This window comes from Erithacus rubecula, assembly GCF_903797595.1.
Source record: "Erithacus rubecula genome assembly, chromosome: 12".
NCBI lineage: Eukaryota > Metazoa > Chordata > Aves > Passeriformes > Muscicapidae > Erithacus > Erithacus rubecula.
The window spans coordinates 13,485,764-13,506,451 of record NC_136664.1 but is presented as its reverse complement, the minus strand read 5'-3'; the positions used below and the strand labels follow the sequence as shown (position 1 = coordinate 13,506,451).

The window sequence follows — 20,688 nt, the reverse complement described above, 5'->3', positions numbered from 1 at the left end:
TCTCTACCTGCCTATCCACAAAATCAACCAAAGGACAGCAGTATCTGTCTCCAGGCATTTGCAGTGACTGCAGGCAGTGACTGTAATAACACAGCTTTATCCAAAATACATCAGACTTTCCCCCTTCTCCAAAAACCTGTAGAACTCAAGTTGGAACTGCAAGTATGGGCTCCATCTCTATCCAGATTTAAGGCTGATAACTAATGCATGATTTATTGCTCTCAACACTAATGGAAGCACTTCATAAATTCTTCTGACTCCTAACAGGCCAGCTCACTTGTCAGCCTCTGGCACTTAAAAAAGGGAGACCAGGAGAGCACTGAAAGCCTGGAAAGGTACATTGCCACCAAGCACTGCCCCCATTCTTCCCACCAAAAGGTACCTTCCCACCAAAACATTTTACAGTTTTGGTGAAAAATATTTGTGTTAAGATACAAATGGACATTTTCATTTGAACTAAATTCTCATTACTGTAACCACATCTCTACACACATGGAAATTATTGGAATGAATAAACATATTCCAGCTCTTGCAGTTTACCTCTGTTTCGTGCCCATGGTGGGGCAGAAGCCATAGTGAAAAATGGAAACTCCCTAGAACTAATTCCAGATGCTTGTAACTTTTAAAAAACACCATGTCAGCTAAGTCTTGCCTCGCTCACTGTCCTGAATAATTAAGAAATGTTTGGAAACTGATGTCTGGGAAGTTGCAAACACAACAACTACTTGATTTTAGGAGAGAACGATATCAATGTTGCTGTTGAAGTCACAGCTGCATCACAAAAATGTAGTTATAGATAACTAAGATGTCTAAGGACATGTAAATCTGCTCAGTAACATGACCATAAGTCAGCACAGGTCTCAGGAACTGGTGCTGTGTTCTGAATTTGTGAAAAAACAAGGAAATCAAAGCTTCTCTCAAGAAAACCCAAAAGCTCCTGGTATGTTACTCATACTTTTCACTGGGGCCTCAATTCAGTCACTAATTTGGGTGACATTGCTGAGCTTTGAGCACTGGTAGAAGCTGAATTTTCTTTTCCAGTAGCAATCTGCTTCTCACAGTGATGACAGGAGTGCCCAGCACCCCTCAGGAACCTCAGACACTGTTCTGAGCTTACTCCCTGCCCTAAAAGCCTTGCAATTCAGAGGTGCCAGCTGTAACCTGTACCAGCAACACAGAAAGGAAAACTTGAATTCAACACCGTGCAAGAGATTGACAGGAGAGCCTAAAGCCCTGCTAGGTCATAAAGTGAAATGAAGAACAGTAAAACTAAACCAACCTCAACAGGGATTTCCAGCAGACTCCCCTTCTTCCAGGGCACAATGCCTTTGAGAATGAAATCCACTACTTTAGAATTTTTTAATACTTCTCCCACAAATGTAATAACTTTATCCAGGGTATCAACCCTTTTCTCTATCTTTGCCAGCCTCTCCTTATGGCTGGAGGCATCTAGCTGGGCAGCTTTCATCATATTCAACACTTCTGAGCAGATGCTCTGGACGTCAGGCTGGGCAGCACAGTCTGGTGCCTGCAGCCCTTTGTGCCCTGCACCTGCAGCATCACCAGGAGCTGCTGGGGCTGCTGAGAGCTGCTTGCTGCCAATTCCTACATCACCAATGCCTCTGTCCACTCGCTGCAGTTTGCCTGTCAGCTCCTCTTGGAAATGCAGCAGTTTGTCCATCTTTTCATTCAGGAGATAGAGTTTTTTGTCCACCGTACTCAGACTGTTCGCTTTTGTAGGCTGAAACTTGGTCAGGGCGTTTCCCTCTGCGAGGTCCAAGCTCCCCACAGACATTGTGTCCAGACAGCAGGAAGTCAGACAGATTAGGCTGGCTTTTCATTAATCATAAATTAGAAAATGAGGCTCTGAAAGTTCATCTTCTTCAGCTATTCCTACAGCAGACAAACTCACTTACTGGAGTCGCTAGAGCATATCATGAGGTAGCTACTGCACAAAAGATTTATTTCTGTGTTATCTGTTTCTTACTGTGTGCTTTCAATGATGGAGGCAATTTGGCACCAGACTATGTTTTCTTGTGCCTCCTTGACGTCACAAAACCATTTAAAATTCTTTCTCGAGTGGCTGTTGATAGGCAAGCATCTTAACAATGGCCAATGCCTGCACAGGCCTCTGGAGGGAGGGGGATTGTTTTCATGACCAGTTTTAGTTCTGTGATAATGAAAAGGTGCTAGAACATTTCCCTTCATTAAACAGGAAAAAATACAAAAGTAAACTGGCTTTGTGCTGAAGCTTGGAAGAATTCAGCTTTGTAGCATTGATGAAGAACAACCAGCACAGACACAGGGTGCTCTTTCAGTTGGCTGGCACTTGAATTTAAAAATAGAGTACAATGACAATGATCTGAAATACGTATCTAGCACCAGCATGTCTTTGTCAACTGAAACTTCTAAAATTAAATCTTTCTTCCAGGTTATAAAAATGAACCAAGTAAAAAAAAAATCACAACGAAGGCATAGCAGAATCATTCTAACTATTAGCAATGACATTATTAAATCATAAAACTTAAAGGATTTGTTATTGACTTGTTTTTCACTTCTGAATCACAGCACATCTACTATACAAATTACAGTCACTAGAGAAAGAAGAAGTCACTTCACACTGCACAGCTCCACTGCCACTGTTCTGAATGCTTTAGAAACATTAATGAATGCAGCCTTACAACAGCACACAGAAGGAGAGTCAGTTCTGTGCCACAGAGGATGAGCTGTGGCAGTGAGAGAGCAGTTTGTCCCACAGCAGATGTGGCCCTGTCACACGACTGGTCTGGTTCTCCTGGGTCCCTTTGCACTGCTGAGTGAGGAGCAGGGAGGAGAAACAATGGAACCACAGCAAGGCCATGGCCTTTGGGATACTCAGCACCCCTCTGCCTCCAGTCCTTCCTCACTGTTTGTAAAGGGCACATGGAAGAGAAAATGTCACTCTTAAAGTGAATTTCCTGTATGACATAGGACATTCTTTACATTAAAAACCTTCCCACAGAGCAGCTTTAAAGTTACCCTCTCAAGACAATGTTGAGTCCTTGCGACCTCTATAAGATGAGAATTTTTATTTACAGTTTTAAAAAAGTGTTACATCTACCAAGGCCATCATATAATTACAGCCAGCCTGGTGGTTCTGTGACATTCAGAGGCCAATAACCAGCTTTACCAAACACAGTCAGAGCTGTGAGGCTTTGACTGCTCAACACCTTCATGGAAGGTTTGAATACCAAGCAATGACTTTAGAAGAAAACCTGGCACTTGGTGCCATGTCACTTCTGACCACAAAGATATTTTAAAGTCACTGGTGTTTTCACAGTGTTCTGGGATAGAATGGTGCAAGTTTTGTGATATCCCATGCAACACAGTAAAATATAAAGCTCTGTCTTGAAGGTTGAGGACATGGGCAATAAACACCTTGCAACTCTACTATTGCAATTAAAGAATCTGAGTTTTTAGCCAAATGCCTCCAAGTAATTAATTCTTTCAAGCCCACAAACATGCTTGATGACAAAAGATAAAAACAGCCAACATAATTCACTAAGTCAAGAGTACCTGCTGAATGTCAGCAGGTGTGTACCTGTTGTCTTGTTAGAAACAAGAAGAAAGTGGGAGAGTGTTGTATTTAAAGTCAGACAACTTGTACTTCATCAAGGAAGCTTAGCCACAGAAAGTCACCCCCAGCTGCACACTCAGGACCCAAGCTGCCACCACCAGTGTGCTATTCCAGGCACAGCACATCCAGGAAATAATGCAAGTACAACCAGGGAGCACAACTGGCCTCTGGGTGTGCTTGGGGGCAAACAGGAGTCCTGCAAAACCTTGAATTGCCATCTCAGTTATTTAACAACTGACAGCAAAAAGCATGAATGCTGCCCAGTTGTTATTATCCATGTAACTGTTGATTTAATCCTCCTCATGTATGATGGACTGTGGTATATGCTGTGTAAAGCAAAAAGTGGGGCTTCAAAAAAAAATCCCATCCCTTTCTCCTCTGGGTTCAGCACTGTGTATTCCAGCTACATGGAGCAGATTTCACCACCCAACAGCTCACACAGTGCACTGAGAGATGTTTGAGATAATGCTCTACAGAGAATTCTTGCTAAAAATATGCAGCAAATATTCCTTGCCAGTGTAGTCTGAGGAACTGGGAAGATACATCCACAACTGCCTCCACCTCAGATAGAGCTGCTTGACTTACTACACTACTTACATCAAACTGTGCATCCATAAACAACTGCAAAGTTACAGATGGGATGAAGGACAGAGAAGGGAGCCTCATTTGGACCAAAGTAAAAAGTTTTAAACATCTGTCACAAAGTTAAGGTTAGCTTTTCTTTATTCTTTCCATTTTCTCCTCCACTCTGTCCCCTTTTGCACTCCTGGCAAACAGAAGAAATGGCTCTGGCAAGTCTAACAGTTTGTCCTGCCTTCAGGATTATAATATGCTCAAATACTGGCAAAAACCCTTTTATTCCTTTTGCTCTGAATTACAAAAGCAGGCAATCTTTGTTCAGAACATTGATTCAGTGCCCAGTGTTCAGATCTTGCTTGAGCAGCCTGCAGAGAGTATTAATTTCCATTGCCAGTCCTCAGCCTTTCAATAGTTACCAAAAAATAAGGGAAAAACCCTGAAATGCCTGACATCACAAAACAGCACAGCTGTTGAGACAAGTGCCACAGCCACCAAACTCACTTTTTCCTTGTGAGGAGCTATTGCTTACAATGACATTTTGCACTTAGATACCACAACACAGGGTGATTCACCCTCAGTCCCGGAATTTCACAGGGCTGTATGAACAACAAGTGCCAGGGAATGCTGCAGGACTTGAGCACAGAGCAGAGTTTTGTTCAGTCAACCTGGCTGGCATTGCCAAAACTGGTGACCCACAAGACTCCATCATTGTCTGGGTGAAACTTGAACAAAGCTTCTGATGGCAATTGCTCTCCTGTGGGTTCTGCTCATTTCTTCCAGGTAACAAAAAATGAGCCCTCAAATCTGGAGTGTGCAGGCAACTGCCTTGACTCCACTGTCTGCTGGACTGAAATGAACTTCTCTGATCCCTTTAAAACACCTCCAGGGTATCTCAGGAATGCAGAGAAAAGGAACGCACATGCTGGAGAAACAGAACTACAAGTGACCTTGAACCAATGATGCCAAAGAGATTTCTATTCTCAAGGGAGAGAAGAGTTAATTCCTCTTTGGCTCACACCTCACACACACTCTCCCAGTTGTGAGAGAGAGATGGCAGAAAACAAGAGAAAAATTCAGATTCAACACAAAAAATCTATCATATGGCAGTTTAGGTACAATTCCTCCTTGCTAAGTCTGACACAAAGGAAGAAAAAAATCCTCAAAGATGGAGTGAATAGAAAACAAAATATATGTAAAAAAATCTACACCATGTACTGAAGTGACAGCAGAGACTTATAACCCAAACAAGAAATGTCACAGAGGTTAAAACCAGCTGCTCAAACAGATCATCTCATTAGATTGTTGCATTGCTTCCAACAACATTGTAAAACTCGAGATGGCTGACAATAAATAAGAAAATGAAAAAATAGCTTTTTATATGGCCTATAAAAAGCCAAAGCTTAATACAGAACTTAAAGGCCCTGGGAAAAGTTTGCAGTGCAACAGAGTTCTAAGGAGATGGAGAACTGAATGTGGCAAAACATCAGGAGATTGCAAAGGAAAAACCAAAGCAAACAAGCTCAAAGCATTTTGGCTACATCTGATAAACACTGCTCAGGAAAAAAAAGATTTTTTTACAAATATCTTTTATGTACTTAGAAACCAGCTGTCAGCTTTTTCAAGTTATAACGAAAATCGACTTAATCTGCATCTAATTGCTGCAGCTCATTAACATACATTTCCTACTTTTCTCCCCATCAAATGAAAGGGTAACTGACTCTTTTTTGGGGACCTAAATTTTTGAGATACTAAACCTAGTTTCTCATGCATAGCACAAAAGGTAAAGTTATGATATCCACAGGCTAATGGTGCAGCAACAGAGCAATTCCAACAACAGCAAGCACAAAGCAGGCATTGGCTCTGATTCAGAGGAATAACTTCCAAAGCAAGACACAGTTGGATAAATCCAGGCTGGATAAATCCATCTGGTCCAATTCTTGGCTTTGCTGCTGTAGCATCACCTGGGATCTCACACCCACACCTGCTCTAGAAGCCACATTTCATGGATCACTCTTGTCACTGCTGGTTGAAATCCACCTGCCCAATAAAAGATCAGTTGGTATCCCCAAGTGACCCTGGCAAGAACAACTCAATGTTGTCTCTGTCACAACACAATTGTGGTGCCAGGCACACTCAGCCTGTACAACCCCTGTGGAAACCTGGGCTTTCTTTGTGTTTAATGAGAGAAAACTGCTAACACAGTCAATTAGGAAATACCTTTGCAAGTCCTACCTTCCTTCCCCACTTCCATTCCATTATTTTTCAGACAAGTGAATCTCAGGATGTCTCCAGGCAGCAGCACAGCTAAGGATAGGTTATGAACCCAGTGTCATGTGCACTATTGTAATGCATCTCAGTCAGGCAGCTGAACAGATCAATTATGACATTTCATTTACATCAAAGTGATGAGATTGCTAGATAACACTGTTTACCATTTGTCCTCAGTCCTTCCACCAGGTTACTCTGCCCCTCAGGAGGCCAGCAGGCACCTGCTGTCTGCCCACATTCACTCACTTGAGCCCAGAGCTCCTTCTCACCACCAAGTCTGTTACTCACAGAAAATACATTAAGAAGCTCATTACCTGGAATTTTCATCCTTTCAGTTTATTTTCTTTTTGAGCAGCTATTAAACTATTTAACTAACTTGGAATAGAAGAGTGGCAACTGAGAATGTTTCCCTGGTGTGGTTGTAAGGATTCACCCTCCCATTCCCTCCAACAAAGACCTCTCCCCTGGAAACTGAACAAAAAAGTCACGTTGTTCCTGCTTCCCCTGCATTTCAGTGGTTTTATATCTAATGCAGCCAGTTCCTCACAAAGCCTGCTGATTTTATGGGTCAGCCACAAAAGCTTCTCTCAGATTCAGGGAGCCTCTTATTCCCAAGATGCTCTCAGTACCTCAGCACAGAGCCCTGGGGCTCACCCTGCACCTGCCAAAAGCTCCTGTGCCAGTGGCAGTGCTCAGGTACAAGAAACTCTGTGTCACCAGGGATCTGCCACAACAGAAGAGTAGCCCAGGCTGGGCAGCAATGCCAGCAGGAATATATCAGTAAAAGCCAATTCTCCTCACTGAAGTGATGAGAAGGGATCCCAGGATACATACAGGGAACAGACCTGTTGCATAAGAAAGGGTTATTTCTATCTAGACAGTCAACTTCTCTGGAAAACAAACTTACATAATCCAGAGTTTGCTCCAAAACACATTGAAACCAGCACAATTCTTCCTGCTGACTTGAAATTTGACTGGATTCAAATCAAACCTCTCAGAAAAGCCTCTACTTTGCCAGCAACGTGCTTTTGCTTGAGAAGCTGCAAATCCTCTAACTGCACTGTGCTTTCTGCACTTCTGCTCCCTTCCTACCTCAGAAGATCTCTTTCAAGTCTGAAAACACAACAAAAATGCCCACTCAGAGCTGTACTAACCTGTTAATGTGTAACATCATTTCCAGCTTCACCTTTCTCACCACCATGGTGACAATTGATGTAAGAATATATCATACCATTCCCTTTGCTCCTGCACTTGCATTCCCAGGGTTGAAAGGCCCTGTGTAAGCTAGAGTCTCAGTCCCTGAGTTTTTCTATCATTCCCATTCCCACCTGACAGCTCCCAGCTGTGGTACAGCAAACACCAAGCACTGTGCTCACTGCTCCTTGCTAATAATGGGCTTTACAGGAATTTAACAGTTGGGGGATTTTTTAAGTAAGAGCTCTTTGACATTGCTATTCTTCACTAAAACCCAAAACACCATGTTAGCAAAATTTTAGATCAAGTAAATACTTATCTGCCCTATAATGAATCTGTTATGTGCTGTATTCACCTGCTGGTTTAGATCTCTGATATTTTGCTTTGATATCATTCACAAACATGGGAATAACCATCAATTCAGGCTGAGCCTTGACACAAACTGCTTTGAAAAAGATTCAGAATAAAAGAGTTGTGTACAAAAAGCAGTGGTTTTGCAAACTCTTCTCAGTAATCAAAGCTCAGACAAAAGCCACTTGCTGTTCTTTAGGTGAATGTTTCAATGTCTGGCAAAAAAGCAGAGAAATTGCTGCATCCATCTCAGCTGTGAAAAACATCTCCAGCTAAACCTGTAATAGTTTTTATCAGGTTGAAGAAGTGTACAGGAAACAAGCAAAAGAATGTGGCCTACAGAAAAGCTTTCCTAAAGGAACATTATACCACATGCCAGTGGAATTGCAGAAAGCAACTAACAACAGGAATGAAGTTTCTCAGAGGAAGGAATGAGAAGGCAATTTTTAAAGTTTATCTCCCTAAAGCAGATAGCTGAAGAACAGTTGGGTATTAATTAGAAGCCTTGAATTAGGGCTCCAGTTGTATGATTAAGCACAGTGATCCATTTTTCCATCTCAAGTTAGTATTTCAGTACAAATATCTAGTAAAAACAGAAATCCAGAGCACATTTGGTACAGCCATTTCCACCCCCAAAACAGAAAGTACCCCCAGTGCTTCTCTGCAGGGTTTCTATCAGGACTCAGGATGTTTTGCTTCTGAACCACCTTGCTACCTTAAATCAGCAGTCAACAGACTCCAGAGTGTTAGTTTTCCTCAACCACTTCTATGCACTCATAGAAGTCTCCTGAATTAAAACTAATAAATCATCAATTTTGGAATTCTGCTATTAGATCAGTGACAAATTAATCTCATCTGCATTGCAGAGACAGCTGTAGTGTAAATGCAGACACACTGATTATCAGAGCTAGACTACAAAAACAGCCCCAAGGCCTGGCACCACAAAGCCAAAATCACTCAGAGGAAAGCAAGCAAACAACAGTGCTGATAAGAGATCCAGGATATAAATGGTTTGGATTTCATATTAGCTGATACCAGGAGTATTTGTCACTAATGGGTAGTAGGGCAGTGCCAGCCAGATATCCAGCAACAGTACATCAAGATCTTCTCAGTGTAAGAAATTAGGAGTTAAAACAAAGGGCTGGATGCTGGAAAATATTGCTGTAATATTCTGCAGAGAGGTAAGCAAGTTACAGCTGGCAAGAGTCCCTACATGATATTCCTGAAAATGGTGAAATACAGGGGTCTCATGCTCCTGTTCCACCACAGAAGAAGAAAGGGAAAATTTTAACAAAGTTTGTCCAAACTGAATCAATCCAGTGAAAAAGGGATTCTGCACTGAGCATAAAACAGATGAAAGTGTCCCAAAAGAAGCTCAGTGTGCCACAGCAGTGAGTGGCAGCTTTCTCCCTGCCTTCCCAAGACAAGCCATCCCTGCTGGCCATGGTGACAGCCACCTCACAGTGGGATCACCCACAGCCATTTGGGAACTGCCACTGTTTCCTGGCCCTAAGCCTGGTAATTCTGCATAAAGCAAACCCAGAAACAAGAAGGCCAGTCAGTCATCGAATCTGTAGCAAACTATTTTCTTTTTATAGGTCAAGGAAGATGCAAATCAAGCTGTGCTGAATCCTAAAGGGGTGCTGAGAATTAACCAGAACCCTGAAGCTTCCCACACTGATCTCCTGGGGACTTCAGCTGAAACTGGGAACAGGAACCCACCAAGAAAACATCCAGAGCAGTTATTCATAGAAAAAGGGCATTTCTTTTCAACTCTGCCCAGCCCCACTCAGTATCAGTGAACATGCAATGACAGTGCTGGAAGGAATCAGGTCTCTGAAGGGAAGCATTCAGGATCTGAAATCAGAAGTGTGCTTAAGACAGGTGAGTCAGAAAGCACATGGGCTGCTTAAGCCTCAACAACAAAACAAGAACACAAATGAGAGTGAAAGGTGAGCCACAAATACAGAAGACAACAGCAGGAGGACCTGTTAGCTCCTGCTATCTCAATTCAGCCATGGAGAAGGTGAAAACAAACCTGGTTTGTAATGTCAGAGACTATATATAGTTTACTACTTTAGTTTCTGGGATATGAACTGTCTGAAAGAATACTCAATAGAGTATATTTAGCTGACAGACCACTATGGTGCAAAATTTAAATTGGAGCACATGACATCTCCCTCTTGAGTTCCCACAAAACCTGGGGAGACAGTGTTAACAACTGAGATGCTCAGAAATTTTCCAATCATGTATTTTTATAAAAATCCCAATCCTTCAGAATGGTTTACTAATTCCATTCATTTCTTTCAGTCTGTCTGCCTCTGTGAGCTCTGCACAGCAGTGTGCACACAGCCTGCCAAGAATCTGGACCCCAGGAGGGCCCTGCAGCACAGGGACTGTGCAGAGCTGCATCCCAGAGCTGCTCTGCTGAGGAGAGACAGGAGTGAGTCCCCAGGTGAACAGCAGCCTGAACTGCAGGTGCCAAGCCTGATCTCCATCAGCAGCTCTGCAGCCCAAGCATCAGCTCCACAAACAGGAGACAACTGCTTAAAGAGACTCAAACTAAATGTTATACAGGGCAAGAACACAAAGCTCATGATGTGAACCAACAGCACCTGAGCAGTTCCAAATAACTCTACACAGGACTCAGAGAAATATCTCTGAGTAGCAAAAGCAGCAAGATGTTAGCTCCTTCAGAAAAACCCCAGAGAGTGGCACATACCCTCAGTCACAAACATGAATGGGGAGAGTAGCATCAAGATTAACTTAGAGAACGACTAGGTGGCTTCAAATATCTCATTGCTGTGTCCTAAAAGAAAAAATAAATCAGGTGCAGCAAGACAGAAGAAAGACAGCAGCACCACTAAGGTTAAAAGGTTTGATGTAGGTGAACATCAAATATGTCCAACTCCAGAAAAGAAAAGCCTGAAGGAAGTACAGGATCTTCAGGCACGGAACAGCCCTGTCACTGCATCTCCTAATTAAGAGTCCAATTAATTTCAGAGAAAAAAATGCCTCATCTTATTGCTTGAGAACAACTCCTCCTCCACTGTACCTCTGAGCAATAAGAGATTTCCAATCAATCTGTAAAAACATGCAGGGCACTGTTGCAGAGTGCTGGAGTTATGAGTGCTCCCACAACAGCCCAGGCAGATGAGCCAGCTGCTTGTTGGAGCAGCAGCAGATCCCCAGGAGACTCCAGCACACAAACATGCAAACAACAGATTCCCCCTGCAAACACTGGCACCAGACCTGCACACACCACCAGGTCCTGCTGGGACAGGCTCAAACCTGTAGGCTGACCCTGGGAGAAGAGAGCTCTCCCTGGGGTTAATATTAAACTTACACATTAGAGCAGTTCTCACCAGCTTTACTGAGAATTGCACATGTGGTCCAAGATTATTCATCCTTGTATGTTCTCTGCTGGTCCCATCCTCCAAAAGCATCCTTCTCTTTGCAATGTTCCATGAATTTGAGTGCTAGCTTTGTCAACAAAACAAAGAATGATTTTCCAAGAGATAAACATAATGAGTTTGGTAAACTGGCCAGAGTGATGTAATCCAATGCGAGACATCCAAAACAAAGTTGGTTTTGATTGTTAGTGCACTGAGGACAAGGAAAACCAATAAATCAAACTAAACCTAAGATAACTTTTACCTGTGGATTTTAATGTGTTTTCAGAAGAGAAGCACCATTATCACTAATTTTACAGAAAAGGAAATTGAAGTAATGAATATGAAATACTCAGTCACCCAACAGATCAATTACAGAGAAACAAGATATTCTGAATCTCATTATAGTCTTCATTGCAAAACACCAACTCTGATCTGCACAGAGCCAAGCCACAGAATGCCACAGAGACAGATAACTGCAGTACTGACTTATTTGCCCCCAAGACACGACTAGTGCAAAAAACCCTGGCTCATTTGATTTTAGGGTTCTAGGGCCACCTTCTGCAGTCCTGAAAATATCTTTCATTTGCACTCCTCTAGAAAAAAGCAAGAGAAAATTGCATCTATTTGAGGCTGTTTATTACCTTTATCAAAAAGCTGAACACGAACAATTTAAACACATCATTATCTCTTCAACAAGAACAACAGTAGAGTAGCATATTCAAATTAATTGACCAAAATGTTTTTCTGCTACATAGCCATAAATATACAAAACATGCATTCACCAGGATATGAAATGTGTCTGGTCAACTGAGCCTGTTTCTTATGTAATATGTGATAAAAAATAAGATCATATTGTACTCTTGGCTATTAAATCCACTACATGTTGTTACATTAGAGGAATTTAAGACTTTGGAACAATATCCTACCAATTGAAATTAGTAAAACTTTATTCCTTTCTTCAACTGAGGCAGAATTTGGTTTATTGTTGTTGATTTAGTTCATTTACTCCACTGGCCCTTTAAAAAACCAAGATGATTACAAATACAAGGTCTCTAAGAAATGCCATTACAGCCATTATTGAGCAAAACACATGAAGAAATCCTTTCTTCAAAATTTCAAAAAACCCACAACAATCTGATCTATTCTAATTTAAAATGTAACTCCTACAGTTATTATTTTTTAAAATTTCTTGAACATTTTTTATATCTACATGAAATTCATTTTAAAGTTGCTTAAGTACGTTTTCTGCTACTGGTCTTTTCAGCAGCTCAAAAAGTAAGTAAATGCAAACAGGCTGCTGAAAATAAATACTTTCCCTAGGCTTTCTACCGTGGTAGCAACTGAAGCTGAATGTCACAGGTAGAAAACCAGTGGGTTTTCAGGGTAGCTTACAAAGGCAGAAAAGCAGATTCCCATTCTCAGTGGCAGAGTGGTGTCCCCAGGGCTGTCTGTGCTCACGGGGTCTGTGCTCTGTTCATCAGTGCTCCAGCTTGGGGAGATCTCTGCTGCTCCTCACACCTTTGCACAGTGGGGCTCTGATCTCCCAGCTGCCCAGCACCACCCAGAGCACCCTGCTCAAGGGGATGGCACTGCTTTCCCAAATGGGCTCCTGCAGAACTTGGCTGCTCACTAAACCACCTCAGGGTCAGCCTGCCCAACAGAGTCATTGTTCCTAAACCCACAGACACATGGCCAGCAAAGCAGAAAGCAGTAACAACCAACCTCCACAAAATTTAAATGTCAGTCTGCCATCCTATACAACAAATATCTCAGTCAGAATAAAAGTTTTAATGTGCCGAGGCTCCCATGAAAAGTAAATTTATTTCCAAAGGCAGAGCTTGCAGTCATCATTTCAGAAACACCTCCTTGACTCTGGCAGGTGTTTTGCAAGCCAACAGGCTGCACAGCCAGGCCAAGAATGCCAAACACACACAGCACAGTACAAAAGGCACAGAAACCAATTCTGTGCCATCCAGAAAGTTTTCAGTTTCAAACCAGGCTCACACCAAAGCACCAAGGACTCCCTTACCGTGAACCTCTTGATGTAATCTGAAACACAAAATCCTCCCATGCTCAAACGTAGGGATCTGTGCAGGGCAGATTCTTGATACAAAGTCCCCATTCTGTTTGTCTTGTCTTGTCTGGTGGCCACCCTGGTAGCCCGCAGCCTTTTACTGAATAAAGCTGCACAGCCTCCCTGGATCTTGCTAGAATTCTGCTTGTGTGATAAACCAGGCATTTCATCTTATCTGACACTACACCAGGCATTTCAACCATTCCACTGCCTTATCAGCAGTACTAAGTTCTATCCATATCCCAGCAGTTCACTTCCTGAATCACTGATAACAGATACTCCAGGGCACAGGAACAGCACAAGATGACAGCCAGACCTCTGGAGTCACTGAGCAGTGCCTTCTTTGCATTTCTTTGCAAAGATTTTAATCCAATTTTACTTTGCTTCAGCTGTAACTTAAGGACAGCACGTTGGTTCCAGCCAAGCAGTGACAAGGCTGTCCTTTATTCAAGAGCTATTCTATTTTTCAGTGACACTGATAACTGCTGCAGGATATTGGCTTCAACACAACACAAATATAATGCATGTGGGAATTTCTTGCAATTTCTTAAGCACAGGAATAGAGGGAACAATGAATGGACTCAAAATGACCATTCAGGAGGGTTCATGCTCCATCAGAATCCCCATGCCTATTATGCCTTAAGCACTGTTTCTACATCTGATGCTAAGCACACAGAGCCATTCCCTTCAGTCTCTAAAACACCTTGCACATGTGTACTTGCCATGAAGTCCATGTAGGCATATTTGTGAATCCCCTAGATGTAGGATATTTTAATTTATTTCTACCTACACAGTTAAATATGCAGCCACAGTGCACTCAGGTAATGTTCCTCTCAGCTAACGAGTTCCTTTTTGTTTTGCCCTGTGTAAGACACACTTTTTTTAAATAGAGTTCTTACCTGTAAGTTTCTGTCCATAGAGGACAAATATACAAACAGAACAGACACCAAGATGTTGGATGACCTAAGATGGAAATTAATTCTAGAGAAGTAGAAGCAAATCTGCTTTCAATTTTAATCTGTGCTTTCCTTTCCCACTTAGCCAGCAAGCTGTAATAGAATTACCTCTGATTCCAAGTGATCTAACATTAAGATGAATCCATCAGGCATGGGCACACGAAATGCCAGGCTCTCCCTAAGCTCTGCCTTTGAGCAGGTGTGCCAGCAGCTCAGGCTGCAGGAGCAGGGCATGTCTTCACTGCTTCAATCCCAGCAGAATTGTGCTCTACCACAGGGTGGGTGCACATGCACTCTGCCTGAAGCAATCAGGGGAGGGATGGAGATTAGATACTGTACCTTTATCATTCTGACCTAAGAGATGTCAGGTCCAGACGTGTGGGTACACAGCTGGCTGCCCCTCTCACAGCAAAAACAAGTGGTGTGCTTCCAGCTGGGTTTGTACAGCAAAATAACAAATATGCTGTTAAAATATAAAATGAAACCAAGGTAAGTACAGACAAAAGCAGACACAGGTGAGTGAGGAACTCTTGCAGGGCAAAAGCCAGGGAGGAGATGGCCCTGCTTGCTTTACTGCCTGGCAGGGAATGTTTTTCAGGCTATTTAACAACAAGGGAACAGGGGCTGCCTGGGGCACAGGATGACCTGAGCACAGCTCATAGAGGTGAGATATTCTACCAAGATGTTAGCAGTGGAACACCCTGCAAAAGGTACACAGGCAACCTGAGGCTGCCTCAGAGGCTGGACTTAAACCTGCAGAAATGAGACCAGTCTCATCTGCCAGACCCCTGTGTAATGCCTAACTCAATTTCTGTGCCTTGGCTTTTCCACCTGTAAAACAGTATTGAACCTTTCCTAGCTCACAGAATACTGTCACAGCTTTAAGATCTATCATTACCATTCTGCTCTTTTAAAGGGCAATAAATTCTAGGTCAAAACTGCCCCAAGGTTTCTAAGGCACATGAGCTTGGTGCCTGCAGTGGCACAGGAACACTGGTGCCCTCTGAGCTGAAAGCCCTGCCCTGCCAAGCCATTCCACATGGCCAGGACAGGGATGCTGCTGGCCTTGTGGCAGCACCTCCAGCATTCCTGCACTGGGAACACCACCCAGCCACTCCCAGTGGAACAGGAGACCACCCACATGGGCAACAAGCTCTTGAACACAGCCTTCAGCTTTTTACTACCACTGATTGTGGGAATTAAAGGCCCCCATTCCATTACCTAAGAAAAGAACAAATACTAGAGCTGCTCAAGAGGTGCAGGGCTTAACAATGACCTTAGACCCAAGGGAGGGAAAGAAGTATTTTTGTATATTTGTGACTTCTTCCAATAGCACAAATAAGCATGCAGTTACTCTAGAATTAGTAAAGAGACACTATTACTTAATGTGGCAGCAGAGGCATGTACAGCATGCAAGCACCCTGCCATGGGGGAAAGCTTGCATGACAAAGAGAATCCTTCAGAAACTTTGGCAAGAACTCTGGAATGAGCAATGCTCAGCCTGCAACCTTCCATTAGCAGATCTAAATACAGAAACATAGTGTAAAACAACACCTTCCTGCAGAATCTGCATTAATTAATACAAAGAATATAATTATTATGATGAGTTTCACTGACTGCTTTTTCTCCATTTAGGTTCTGAAAAATAACTAATCTGGAGCTTCTCTCTCCCTCAATTTAATTTCCAGTCTCTCAATGTCAGCTCTAGACAATGTGATTCTGTGAATATTAAAGGCAACAATTTAATAGCAATTATATAACTTTCAATCCCCAACAAGGAAATGGTCCAAAAATTCAATAGATTTCTGTCAAAATGGACACTGTCTTTAGTATCTTTACTTTGTATCTTTAGTACCTGGGTAAAGTCTAATGGATTTTACAGGTAAGAAAATACAGATGTTGGTGCCTTTCCCTTGAGCTAGAGGCAAGGAAAGTGATGACTTTGAGTACAGGCTTTGTAGGTGTCACAAGAGACCTTTTACTCATAGAATAAATGCAGAACTTTACCAAAAGCCATGTACATATCATCCAACAAATGAAATCAAGATCAAGGTTAGTATTTAGCTTTTAGAGGAACTCTTCAAATCTGCAGTACTTACACTCCAGAACTCCTCTCTCAAACTAGAGAAGTTAGCAGCACATCAGTGCATTTGGAGCACAGACCAAGACAAGGGAAGAGATAAAGAGGTTTATTAGAACTGGCTTCCCCAGCCAGCTGCTGACAGGTTTGCCAGCTCCTGCCCTAACTACAGAGTAAAATGGAGGGGCTCAGCATTTTTACATGACCTCTCTCAGCTCCCAGCATCAGCCTCTGTGGATTAGGAGAGGTGGGCTGATCTACAAACATCCCATTTTCAGGGAATTTATAATCTAAACAACATTACTTAGATCAAACAGTTCATACAAAGTATCTTCCTTCCTGAAAATGAGGGGAAGCTCCAGCCACTTGGCACATTTCTTTTACACACACTTAAGAGTTATGAAATCAGTTAAGTATTTTAGAACCTTTCTTGTCACCAATAATAGGGGCAGGGAAGTACTCTGATGTCTAAGTGACCATGACTATGCCCTGATCACCAAAGTGCAGGTTCCCAAAGTGCCCTGGGACTCACCCTTCCATTACGCTTCCATCCATGCAAGGAGCTGGAGCTGAAGGGCAGCATGCAGGAGTGTCCCCAGGGAATGCACAGCTCAGCAGCAGCCTACTGACACCAGAACTGCTCAGGTGCCCCTCTGCATCTGATCAGGACAAGCATTCAGGAGCCTGTGAAGACTTTGACTGATGAGGCATTTCCTAAGAGCAGTCAATCCTGGTTGTCCCTGTGCCAGTGTCAGCTCATTGCTAGAGCTGCTCCACTCACAATGGATTAGTATTAAAGGACAGGTCTGCAAGCCTCCCCTCCTCATTAATATTCATTTTAGATTTTAAATTCCAGTTACACAAGGACTCATGCCCAAGGCTAGAGCCTCATAAATTATATTCCATTTTTAAACCTGCAGCATTGGCTCTCATTGTTTCAGAAGGAAAGCACTAGCAGAGACAATTTTAGGCAAGCTGCTTTTGTTTAAAAGAATACCATCTAAAGCCCTGCTTTAACTTCACTGGCCCACAAAGATTTGCACTACAACGAATCCTGCCTGCAAAGCACAAATACAACTGCCAGCAAATTTTAATTCTGCCATTATTCTGCTTTTGTTCCAGCTGCCAAAGCAAGTGCATATAATGTCTGCAGCTGAATAAACTCACAGAAGGCAGCTTAGCAAGGGAAGACTTGAAAATAGCTACAACCACCATAAAGAAACCAAATTAAGAGATAAAGTGTCTCAATATGTACTTAGTCTCCTGGCACACATGGGTGGGTGATTAAGATGATTTTGCCTTGAGAGCTACCACAATGCACAGCAAACCTGGCTTTGATGGTCAGAAGAAAGGTCCAGAGGAACAGAGATTGAAGGCTTCTCTGTAAGGATGGGGGCCAAGTTTTGGGTAGCAGTCTCCTCCTTCTGTGAAAACTGAGCCTGTTACACAGGTGAACCTGACAGCACCTGTATCCTAATATCCACTGCTGAAAGAATGAACAACAAAAACAAAAGGAAAACCAAATTTTCTCATTTCACCTTTACAAAAGGTAAAAGCTGCTGCAGCACAGACTTCATGTTCAACAGCCTGTTAGTTTAAAATGGAGAGGTAACTGGAAACAAAAGTATTTGACATCATTCTTCTACTTGCCTTCTAAAAAGCCTTCAGCAGGGAGAGGAGCAGAGCAGGCACATTTCCCAGCACAGGGTGAGTAGGCTGTCACTTGCATGGGATGAGAGATTTTTATCAAGCTCCTATTCTGCAGATGCTTTTTATAAAGAATTAACACAAATCCTCTTGCCCACTCTGAGGCAGCCACAGAGGTGGCAATTACAGCCTTTCATTTAATGGTCCATTAACTAGAGGAGACATCATTTAAGTGAGTAAGCCCCACAAAATACTCATGAAGCAAATGAATATACATGTGGAAATCAGAATTATAGAATCCTCTAGACTGAATTTGAAATTCAAAGGTAAATATTTTAGCTGTACTTTAACTTTGACAGCCTGGACTGATTACTTTTTTCCCCTATATTTAAATCACTGTCCCCTAACCAGGTTCATTCTAGCCCTCAAAAACCTTCTTTACAAGATGCTTCCCCATTTTCACTCAGCTCTGAAAAACAAGGATTAACACTCTCAATCCCACTCCCAGTGGTGGTGGGATCTTGTTTACCTTCCATATAATGTCTGAATCCATTTCCCACAGAAAAACCCAGTAAACTCACAAGTAAGGGCACAGATGGGGAAGACCAAACACAGGAACAAAAGAACACAGCTCTGGAGAATTCCTTTTTCCAACCACTTGATTTCTGGGTATAGAGGAACTGCTCAACTCTGGGAACAGCTGGAATATCCTTATTCCTCTGCAAATGCAGCACTTTTCCAGTCACTCTCTAAGCTGCCCTGATCCTCCTCCCAGCCCCCGAAGGCTGAAACAAAGCTCTGCTTCCTTCAGTGATATCCTGCAGGTCTCCACCTCACTCTCCCAAAGAATCTGCACACATTCAGTGTTAATTCCCATCCTTTTCTCCATTCTCTAGCCAAGCCCAGCTTGTCTTTTTCCTCCCCTCTGCCCTCCCTGCTCTCTGTCCCTGCCTCCCCCATGTCTGGAGCCAGCTGCAGTCACCTTCCTGCCTTTGCTTTATAAGGAAACCCCACTGCAGCCCCAGTGCTGGCTAATAAGGAAAACTGTATGTCTGAAACCCCAGAAACTGAGATTACTGTAATCATAACACAATCCAATACCAGTCTGACAGTGCCCTTTAAAGTCACCATGCTTTTGAGTATTACTGCAGTCACAGAGTGCAAGCTGTCAAAAGCCCATTAAGATTTCACAGCTTGATCAGCAAAAAAAGCCCTGGTAAAATGGCAAGCAACAATCAACAATCGGTAGTAATTAATCTAATATAATCTCAACCCATCTGTTAGTCTCCCAAAACATAATTTCTATGACTTGCTCAGATTCCCAGTGTTTAAATAATGAATCTTCTTGTTTCCAAGGAATGCATTTGTTACACAGGCATTCAAAACAGACACGTCCCCCTGCTCTTTACCACTTGCTGTATTTTTATTTTTGATCTTTCTGTAGTTGGTAGGAGAAGGGTTCTGTTCATTTAGATTTCAAATTTTTGCAATCCATTAACAACCTAATAAAGATTTTTAAATATATTTTGAGACTAATTTTCCTACGTGCAATTGCCATCAGTCCCAACCACTGAACAGTACAAATTGTCCAAGTATCTCTTTCCCCTTCCAAAGTCCTTTAACCTTTCATTATTTTCCAGAACTACATTTAGATGCACATGCATGAGCTGTAAGCAAACGTGAGCTTCCCTGTTGCTAAGTGACTGTGCCAGAGCCAGCCCTGCCACTGTTGTAAGCAACAGCACCACAGCTGCCAAGTTTGGAATTCGGTCAGCGTCAAGAAATGTAAGCTAAATATCTTGGATGAGACTCCCAATCTTCTTAAAATGGGTGTGAGCAACAATGAAAGCAAAATAGATCTCGAGATGACCAGACTCATAAGTAATCCTAGCCCTGCAGGACACTTTTCCCTGTGAGAACACTCAGGTTGTATTTCAGAATGCAGCTATTGGTATTTATCTAAATTAGGCTTCTTGCTCTATCTCCACTCAGCCCATTTTACACTGCTTTGAGGTACTATTTTCTAAACATTCTCCTTTGTAAGTGTTAAAAATAATGATTGGGATCATTCAGCTAAATAAAAAGTTTGTTTTAAAAGTGCCTTTTTGAAAACCTTTCACCAGTGTCAACAACTGCCATAGAAAAAAAAAATCTTAAAAGTAAATTCTAATGCTCATCTTCTACTCTTAAAACTTGCTCACACAGTTTAGAAGGGAATTCTAGTTGTGCAATTAAAAAACATGGTTTTTTCTAGTTTCTAATTTAGTTTCTTTATTGTCAACATAAGAAGAGGTAAAACTACCTCAGGATCAGGTTCTGAATCAGTACTTGGCCAAGACTCAATACACCTCTGTCTTGAGCATTTGCTAACTTACTGCATCACTTTTCCTTCTTTGCAATTGCCCTGTCCTAAAGAAGAAAGATCTTTGTCAGTTTTCTGAGATGACAGGAAACAGTCTTTATCCTTCATTGTTCTAGAAAGCAACAATAAAAGGCACTTTTACCTTAAGCCACAGTTCCACAGTGAA

At 42.3% G+C, this 20,688-nt stretch overlaps 2 protein-coding genes across 4 annotated transcripts in view; both read right to left on the bottom strand.

Moving 5' to 3' along the window:
• MYLK3 (myosin light chain kinase 3) overlaps nucleotides 1-14,409 on the bottom strand; it is a 31,555-nt gene extending 17,146 nt beyond the window's left edge. Inside the window, exons 1-2 of one of the 3 annotated variants that reach the window (XM_079316074.1) lie at nucleotides 14,377-14,409; nucleotides 13,433-13,618 (exon numbers count right to left, since the gene is read on the bottom strand). In XM_079316074.1, coding sequence (XP_079172200.1) covers nucleotides 13,433-13,618; nucleotides 14,377-14,394 — 204 coding nt within the window. In that variant the 5' untranslated portion in view covers nucleotides 14,395-14,409. Of the gene's footprint in view, nucleotides 1-1,279; nucleotides 1,964-13,432; nucleotides 13,619-14,376 lie in introns of those variants that run through there. The other 2 variants (XM_079316072.1, XM_079316073.1) reach the window with 2 other exon arrangements.
• The window catches only part of LOC306806927 (UPF0547 protein C16orf87), a 40,119-nt gene that overhangs the window by 1,804 nt on the left and 17,627 nt on the right, over nucleotides 1-20,688 (bottom strand). Inside the window, exon 4 of the mRNA XM_079316083.1 lies at nucleotides 14,773-14,896. Within this exon, the coding sequence (XP_079172209.1) occupies nucleotides 14,778-14,896 (119 nt within the window). The 3' untranslated portion in view covers nucleotides 14,773-14,777. The remainder of the gene's footprint in view (nucleotides 1-14,772; nucleotides 14,897-20,688) is intronic.